The sequence below is a fragment of the Vicia villosa genome, linkage group LG7 (genome assembly GCF_029867415.1).
Source record: "Vicia villosa cultivar HV-30 ecotype Madison, WI linkage group LG7, Vvil1.0, whole genome shotgun sequence".
Lineage (NCBI taxonomy): Eukaryota > Viridiplantae > Streptophyta > Magnoliopsida > Fabales > Fabaceae > Vicia > Vicia villosa.
Genome location: NC_081186.1, coordinates 13,753,342 through 13,762,659, shown reverse-complemented (window position 1 = coordinate 13,762,659; position 9,318 = coordinate 13,753,342). Strand labels below are relative to the sequence as shown.

Sequence of the window (9,318 nt, the reverse complement as noted above, 5' to 3'; positions counted from 1 at the left end):
TTGTATTTTGCCATAGAGATAGTTTGAAACATCATAAGCCATATGAAATCAATTGGAGACCTTGATTTATTAATTTTCTTCAAAGAAATCAAAACCCTAGTTTAGGAGGTCATTGTTTAGGAGAGTGTGTCCTTGAGTCTTGAACTTTGTATGAGTTTGAAAGTGAAAATGGGATGTGCAAATTTTGGGGTATGACAACTAGCACTTAAATTTTTTGAAAACATCATACTATAAAAAAATTCACAAGTTCATAATTTAAATTTAAATTTCACACATAGGTATCACACACAATCAAATAGTACATAATCATAAAATATAAATAAAAGTTTAATCGCAACATAATTTAATTGAATAATTTATAACAAAGTAATTCAATAAAAGAAAAATTGTTTTAATGTTGGGATCTCCTTCTTCAATATCAAAATCATTTATAACAAATCAACCGCATCTACAACCATTTTTTTATTTTTTTATTTTAATTTTTAATTAAAATAGTCAAAATGACATTGTTTTAATTTTTTAAAATTAAAAAAAATTTAAAAAATGCATTTAAACCACCGGTTCACAAAAATCGCCGTTTTTCTCGGTTTTAGTGGTTTTGACCGGTTCAATGACATTTCCGATCCAGCTATTAAACTAGACCAGTTACCTGGCCGGTTCCCGATTCGACCGGTCCGACCGTCCAGTTTGATTTTTAAAACACTGTATTTAGTAGTACCATTTATTCATGATCTTTTAAATCTATCAAATCTATCACGCTTATGTTGAACCAATAGAAATTGATGGAAGCAAAAATAAATTAAAATTTAGAAATAGACATGAAAAACGCAAACCGGTCATATTTAAGAAAAGGTACCAAAACGACTAAATAAATAATGAAAAGGATAAAAATGGAATTAAGGCTTGTTAACGAAAGCCACATATGACAGAACTTAGTCACTTGAGTTTACGTGTGAAGGAGCCCCTCTTCCTCCCAATTTATGGGATGTTTTTTGTTTTGTTTGAAATAATCTTTTCTTTCAAAAATGGAATTTGACCACAGCATATCCAAGAAAAGAAGGCCAATGTCCATTTTCTTTCCTATCTTGAACTTAAACTTGTCCACGTTCAAAAAACTTTAAAATGTCACCAATCAAGGGATAACAGTTCACTGAATCACACCAATCCATAATTTTGACCTTGACCAACTACGTCACCACATTACTTTTTAATGAAAACCACACAAAACCTCTAAATCTCCATCCATAACCTTGCACGTAGAGGTTGAAGAGTGAAAGAAAAGCCTAACAAGAAAATGAGCAAAACTCAAAAAGTAGGTAAGAGTAAGATAAGGCAAGTACATTTTAAGCACCACGTGTCCTGCAACCTAGCTTACAATACAACACTATTGAATGAATACCAATTTGTTTTTCTACCATCCAATCATATCATTATATGGAAATTGTTCCACTGAACCAATAAATCCAAATATATTGAAAGAGAAGGTGAAATGAAATAAAGCAAATAATTTATCGTTCAATTTGATTTGTTTATAATTTAAAAAAATTATAAGATAAAATATAAGAAAAGGGATAAGCACTGACAGTGTAAAATTTTTTTTATATTGTTAACCAATCACAATTATGTATTCAATTAAAACATAATTTTAATTTAAAAAAATTAATATGACATGACAAGTATAAAGATTTTGATTAATTGTATGTATAAAGTTTGTTTACGTGCATTACCTTTAAACTCATAAAATATTCAGTCAATAAATTATCAATAAAAAAATAATTTATAAAATAATTTAATGTAAAATATATCATAAGTTTGATTTGTAGTCTGACTTTTGCTCTTGACGCGTGCTCACCGTGTCTTGTGCAAACTTACACGTGAAAAATGATAATGACAAAATCGAATGAAACTGTTTTAAAACTTACTCACAGCAAGAAAATGAAACTATGAAAGTATCTTTATATGTACACGTGTGTAACTTTCTTTTTTGTTCTATATACACGTATGTAACTTTTATTTTTTTAAAAGACACGTGTGTAGCTGTGCGACTCATTTGTTAATTTTTTTAGTAACTGGTGGTAGTGAATCACTGATACACCAAATGATTCAAATAATCTTCAAACAGAAATTTGATTAATTCAAAACTTCATTTTTTTTTAAATTTTGTTATTCGATCTTACTGACTAATTCAAGATAATCAAACTCACCGTTTATTTGTGGGATATTGTTTAAAACTAAAATAAAATTACGTATGGACTGATCTAACATAAAAATTGTTATCTTCTAGTAAAATGTAAAATTTGAATTCAAAATCTTGAGAGGACTATATTTTCAAAATCCAAGTCCTCTTATTGGTTTCTTCAACAATTTAAAAAGTTTATTATATTTAATTTTTTAAAAATCGCTGATGCACCGACAGTGTAACATAATTTTAGTGTCAACTAATCACAACTATGTGTTTTATTACATCCTTTTAATTTAATAACATGACAACATACTGCTTATTTTCTAATTAATAATTGTATAAAATTATTTTATATTGTTAGGGCATATTCATTGAACTCTTAATTTTTTTAATATAAATAAATTATAACTAAAATAAAAAATCTTAATTTTGTGGCAAGGGTTCTATTTTGCAATTGATAAACTATACAAACAAAATTGATTAGATGTAATAAAGTTGATGACTATCCTTGATTTGATTGAATTGTGGTGTGTAAACTAAAACAATTTGGTAAGACTTATCCAAAAATGTACTATATTATGCATATAAATCCTATAAAAAGACGTTATGTTCGAGGGAATATCCCATAAAATGACTTGTGTAGTGTATTACAATCATTATTTGTAACAGTATATATATATATATATATATATATATATATATATATATATATATATATATATATATATATATATATATATATATATATATATATATATATATATATATATATATATATATATAATAGAAAATGGGTAATGCACTGACAGTGTCAACTAATCACAACCATGAATCAGAATAAATCATACTGTAATTTTTTAAAAATTTATATTACATGGCAAAACGAATTATTTTTATTTGATAATACTATAAAATTTTTTTACACTATTAGTGCACTACCTTTAACCTCTATATATATTCATGTCTTTATCCTGTAAAGAGAATAAATTATTATTTTTGACCAATTATATGTTATTTTGCTTTAAATTATAACAGTTCCATATACATTGAATCGGACCCGTCAAAAGCCACGGACCGTACGGTAAGAAGATAAGATTGTTCGCATAATCATCTTTTTAAACCGTTAACGTGGCATTTCTTAAATGGCTTCAAACTCAAATGGGTCCCACATCAGTACAAGAACAAAGATCACGATGCATTTTTTGTGCCTATATAAATAACCGCCACCTCTTGCTTACAAAAAGAAAAAAAACAGAAACAAATTTTAAAAATTAACAAAGAAACACGTTTTTCCTTGGCTCATTGTTGTCTGTTTTATTAGATTAAAAAAAAATGGGAGTTCCAAATAAAGATCCTCTCTCACAGTTGAGTTTACCTCCTGGTTTCAGATTCTTCCCTACCGATGAAGAGCTTCTTGTTCAGTACCTATGTCGCAAAGTTGCAGGACATCACTTTTCTTTGCCAATTATTGCTGAAATTGATTTATACAAATTCGATCCATGGGTTCTTCCAGGTAATTAATTATCAACAATTATTTGTTGGGTTATTTTTATTTATTATTTTTGGGAAGCAGTTTGTTTATTAATGTTCTAGTTTTGCAGGTAAAGCGAATTTCGGTGAGAAAGAATGGTATTTCTTCAGTCCAAGGGACAGGAAATATCCAAATGGTTCACGACCAAACAGAGTTGCTGGGTCGGGGTACTGGAAAGCTACTGGAACGGACAAAATCATCACCACCGAAGGTAGAAAAGTTGGCATAAAGAAAGCACTTGTTTTCTATATCGGTAAAGCACCAAAAGGAACTAAAACTAATTGGATTATGCATGAGTATCGCCTTCTTGACGCTTCACGAAAACACAACCTTGGTAGCTCCAAAGTACGTAACACTATTACTCTGCTGTTTTACTTGTATTTATTTGATTACGAAACGAAAGAGAATCTCACTGACTTATGTGATGTTATTATGATGCAGTTGGATGATTGGGTCTTGTGTCGCATATACAAGAAGAACTCAAGCTCGCAAAAGGAAGTTCAATCATTTTCGGGCAAAGAATACAGCAATGGTTCATCGCCTTCCACATCCTCCCACGTGGAGGATATGTCGGACTCATTTCCGGTAATTGACGACCAGAGCTTTGCGCTTCCGCGGGTGACATCGCTCAAAATGCTACAGCAAGAGGAAAAGTTCGGGTTTCATAACATGGGAGCCGGAATTTTCTCTGATTGGGTTACCCCGGCAGAGTTTGACACGATACCGGAATTTGATTCCGGAAGCCAAACACAAGGGATGCTGAATTACAGCTGCACTGATTTTTGTGTCCCTTCAGCGCCGCCGTTTGGGCAGTTGGATCTCTCGGCGGGATTTAGGAACCCCACGGAGGAAGAGGTTCAGAGTGGCATGAGGACTCACCGGGTTACAGATAATGATAATTTCAATTTGTATCAACATAATTCAAATGTGTTTTTGTCGGGCTTGGGCGACCCGTTTGAGTTTGGGTCTTCGGGTTATTCTTTTGGTTTATAGACTAACAAGTTGTTTATGTCATGATACTTTAGAAGAAAAAAAAAAGATTTAAATTTCATATAAGGCCAAACAGAATCGCCAACTTCAATTGTTGAAAATGAAATTATTGTGTCAATCGGGAATGCACTGCATAGGTGCAAATAATTGGTGATTTTTTGGCAATTCAATGTGAATGTGACGGTTTGGTTTGGTTTGGTATGGTTATGGATCATAAAAGTAGAAAGACAAAATACGCAGTTATTTGGTCCTGGTGGATGTAGGAATACGCAAGGAAATATACAATGAATCCGTGTACTAGTTAGTGACAAAGAAAGTTACTATGGAAATTGGCTGGTGCATGAACCTAGTGGAACTGAAAAAGTAGTTCTATTCTCAACTTTGCATGACATTATTTGGCTGTAGCACATACGAAACACGTTGTACCTAAACACAATATTGCGGCTATTATTTGGCTGTAGCACATACGAAACACGTTGTACCTAAACACAATATTGCGGCTATTTTCAAAAGTTGGTTTACATGATATTATTATTCATATTTTGTATATTGTTCTTGATATCCTATAGCTAGCTTGTCGACAACACAACAAATTGATTTGCAATAAGGATGTATATATAGATTATTTGTCATCAAGATTTTGATTTTTATAAGGTGAATTTTTATTTACCAACCTATTAAAGTTGGGTAACTTCACCCAATTTAGTTGTCAAAATTTGAGAGGTCTATTTGTCTACTTTATTATTTATTAGTAATAGACACTACTGTTTTATAATTACACATTTAACCCAAATATATTAAATGGAGGTTATTTTTTCCAATTTAATTGAATGTTCACTCTTCCCAAATTTATATCTCTTTACATTTGCTTGCCATCGAATCGGTTCATGTATATGTATGGGCTTTGGCTAATATGCATAAGGATTTTCCTTATGCACCGTGCATAAGCCTACATAAGTCATTTGATCATGTTTTTAATCCAGTATTGAGTATTGAGTATTGAGTATTGAGTGGTGAGTATTGGGTATTGAGTAATAACAATTGATGTCTAGAATTTGATCCAATGATCCAAAGGTCCTTAATAATCTATGCACGGTGCATAAATTTTTATCTATGCACGGTAACTGCACCCTATATATATGCATCTCTTACTCCACTACAACTTTTAAATAAAATGAAACGCCACCATTTTATTATTTTATAAAAAAATTACAAAAAAAATATTTTTGATATTTTTAAATGCATACAAAATTAAAGATGTCAATGGGGCGGGGCGGGGCCGGGGGATACATTCCCATCATAATCCCCGCCATCGAATCTATTCCCCATCCCCACTTCGGGTCCCCGCTACGGGGGATTTTGTCCCCCATCCCTGTCCCCGCGGATCCCCGCGGGTCCCCACGGATCCCCATGCGGAGATCCATAGACATGATTATTATTTTTCTTAAACCAAATTAACAGTAAAAGCTTCAAAAAGTAACCACGAGAAATTTGTAAATTATTCTTTTACGATAATATATTGTTTTAACAATATTTAATCTATAATATTGAGTGTCATGACCACCAAAATTTCAAACTTAAAATAAACTTGAAATAATGATTTAGATCTCACTCTTTTACTAACAAGGCATATATATTTTAAATTTGTGTATAAGATTAATTATATGAAATGACAAATTGACTTACATAAAAATTTAAAATTATATATATATATATATATATATATATAAAAGGATATTTGGCTATTTTATGCGGGGCGGGGACTCCACGGGGCGGGGGATATTTACGCCACCCCCGTCCCCGAAGTTCTTCGGGGAGACTTTGTTCCCCGTCCCCGTCCCCGCGGGGAAAACATTCTCCGTCTTTGGGGCCCCAAACGGGGAATCTCCACGGGGATCCCCGCCAACGGAGGCAAGTTGACATCCCTATGCAAAATATATTAAAATAAATTATTAATATATTTATTATATTTAAATTTTATTATATTTAAAATTTATTATATTTAAAAATAAATATATATTATGAAATTATTTTATATTAACATTACATTATCTTTAAATTTAATATTTTTTGTTAAAAAGTTAATATAATTGAAAATAAATTGTCAATCATTAGTTGGTCCAATGGTGATTGGCATTGGACTTGGTAGAGAGAACCACGATTCGATCCCCGCAATTGCGATCGGGTAGGAACACCAAACTATACCGATGGTGATAAGCCAAAAAAATAGGCAAAATACTCTTTTTGGTCCCTTAACTATACCCCAAGGTCTATTCTAGTCCCTTATCTCTAAAAAGTGTCAAAGTGGTCATTTAATTGTTAAAGAATGATCACATTTGTCCTTTTTGTCAGCTCCGTTAGTCAAAGTCAATGGAATGATATACGTGGCATACATGTGGCAGACACATGTTTAATTTAATTTCCATATGGTTTATTTTAATTGCCAGGTGGTTTATTTTGTCTGAAAAATAAAATAGAAAGGGAAAGTGAAATAGAAATTTCATTTTGTCGTTGTTGGTTCTTGTCTGGTCGCCATAGCCCCTACAAAACATGATATCACTTGCCAACAAGATAACAAACGAGGACAGGAACACATTGTGAAAATATGAAAAACAATAAAATACCCAGGAGAGCCATGGCTTCCTCGGTAGTCTCACTATCCACCAATTCTCGACAATTGATATAACGTGCTTCTACGTCAAGTTCCCAATCTTTAGTATATACAGGCTTCCCGGTATTATTGAACCTTCTGAACTGGGGAGAAACTATACACAAAGCCGACCACCTTATGATACTGGCCCGGTCATCAGCAGTCAAATCCGCCTGTCGGGTGATAAATTGATTAGTACTATATTGGAAGTGTTCCCTCACCAATGAAACCTAAACCTACCCCTCAACCTCATCCTCGGATCCCCGATCTCATTCAAAATCAGTCTTCCCCTGCATGTCCAATGTTGGCACTCGTAGAAAAACTGAATCTATGGCCGCCTTTTTCTGAGGGCGGAGAAGATAATATCGTGATTTAAAGTGCTTCAGGGAGTTAGAAAACGGTTTGAAGAGCTTCTTAGCCTGCTTCAAAGAAACCCAACCGAACCGACTAGACAGTATCTTTGCTCTCTTTCTTACTTTGGCATCGGAGTGTCTTGCAGGTACAACACCCATTTTTCCTCTCAACCACCGCCGAAGATTTCGACGTTGCTGCTGGCCCACTCATTCTGTGGAACTTACATTGTATTTTATGTTAGGGTTTGTGCAGTCTTGTGAATTGTGTAATCTCTCTAATATCATCCTGATAGAAAAATATGACTGTGTCTTTGAGTTGTAAGTTATGTTGATCATTCAAGTTTCAGCACTGTTTATATTGTATACATTTTCATTATATGTTGTTTAGAGATCAATGTCTCGACATCTCTTAAGACATCTGATATCTAAATATCAGAATTTCAGCAATAATTTTTTACGGTGAACTCATCGATCATTATCCAAATTTAAATTATGTATATATTTTATTATAGTATCAAATAGGTTTTAATGTATATAAAATCAATTGTATCAACCATTTTTTCTAATAAAAAAATTGTTCATTTATTATTTTATGAGACAATTATGAAAATAAAAAATCTATTTAATCCACAATATTTATTCCACATCTAATAATTTTAATAAGGATAAATAATACTTTTATTTAATTATTTATATCAACTATTAATGTATTTTCATGTTCATATATAAAAATAATATAGAAAATATCATCTTAGAAGTGGTGCACCAACAGTAGAACTAAACAATAAAATTATATTAAAAATTTAGAGTAATAACTATTTTTAAATAAACTTATGTTTTAAAATGTGATGACTACATTAGATTACAATGTAGCAAAAATTAAACAAAAAAAAAACGAAAATATTATATAATTTGTTTTGGCCATTATATTGTACGGTACGTAATTAAATCATATGTTAAATGTTAAATTAGTATAAAATTTTATTACTAAAAATAAAAATCAACATAAAGCATCCATTTTGTATTCAAAATGCTATTTCTAATCATTAAGCATTAATTTTCTCATGGAGTCAAGCGAAAAAAACTATTCATTACAATATTGGAAGTGAAGGTTTTCCTACACAAAATTCCTATTCATTACAATGTTGGCCCTTTTTTTATAATTGTATAATTCAAAATGAACACTGTGAGATACGAGTGTAAAATAAATCTCAATTATTTCAAAGTAATACACGGAAGTGAAGGTTTCCCTACACAAAATTTTAACCATAACACTTCATTCAATCGTATAATGTAATTCCTCTTTTAACTCAGTATAATACAAAATTAATTAATCATATCATTTCATTTTTTATCTTACAAATTCTATTATTTTCTCCGTTTTATATTTTTTTTTATTTGTCTCAAATTATTTATCACAAAATGTTTCGGTATGGATCGAGCAGGCCCAACATCTAGGTTATGCCGAATGGGCCCAACCTTGTGGCCAAGGCCGAACATGCCCATTTCAACTCCAGGCCCAATAAGCACGCGTGTTGTTAACCGTTGAGCACGTCAATTCTACGTATACTAGAGGGGCACGCGGTCAAAACCCGCTAGCAGAAGATTCTGA

At 31.8% G+C, this 9,318-nt stretch overlaps 1 protein-coding gene across 1 annotated transcript; it reads left to right on the top strand.

The window, feature by feature from the left end:
• The first annotated feature begins 3,415 nt into the window (after window positions 1-3,415).
• On the top strand, window positions 3,416-5,241 carry LOC131620329 (NAC domain-containing protein 72-like). Its single transcript, XM_058891374.1, has 3 exons — window positions 3,416-3,695; window positions 3,784-4,058; window positions 4,155-5,241. Exons 1-3 carry the CDS (start codon window positions 3,515-3,517, stop codon window positions 4,704-4,706), a joined length of 1,008 nt encoding a protein of 335 aa, XP_058747357.1. The 5' UTR covers window positions 3,416-3,514; the 3' UTR covers window positions 4,707-5,241.
• Window positions 5,242-9,318: the final 4,077 nt, after the last annotated feature.

Excerpts from the sequence above, each read along its gene's own strand:
- LOC131620329 (XM_058891374.1), top strand. The coding sequence starts at position 3,515 with ATGGGAGTTCCAAATAAAGATCCTCTCTCACAGTTGAGTTTACCTCCT. Across the intron at positions 3,696-3,783 it reads CGATCCATGGGTTCTTCCAG|GTAAAGCGAATTTCGGTGAG; the intron begins GTAATTAATTAT and ends CTAGTTTTGCAG. Across the intron at positions 4,059-4,154 it reads ACAACCTTGGTAGCTCCAAA|TTGGATGATTGGGTCTTGTG; the intron begins GTACGTAACACT and ends ATTATGATGCAG.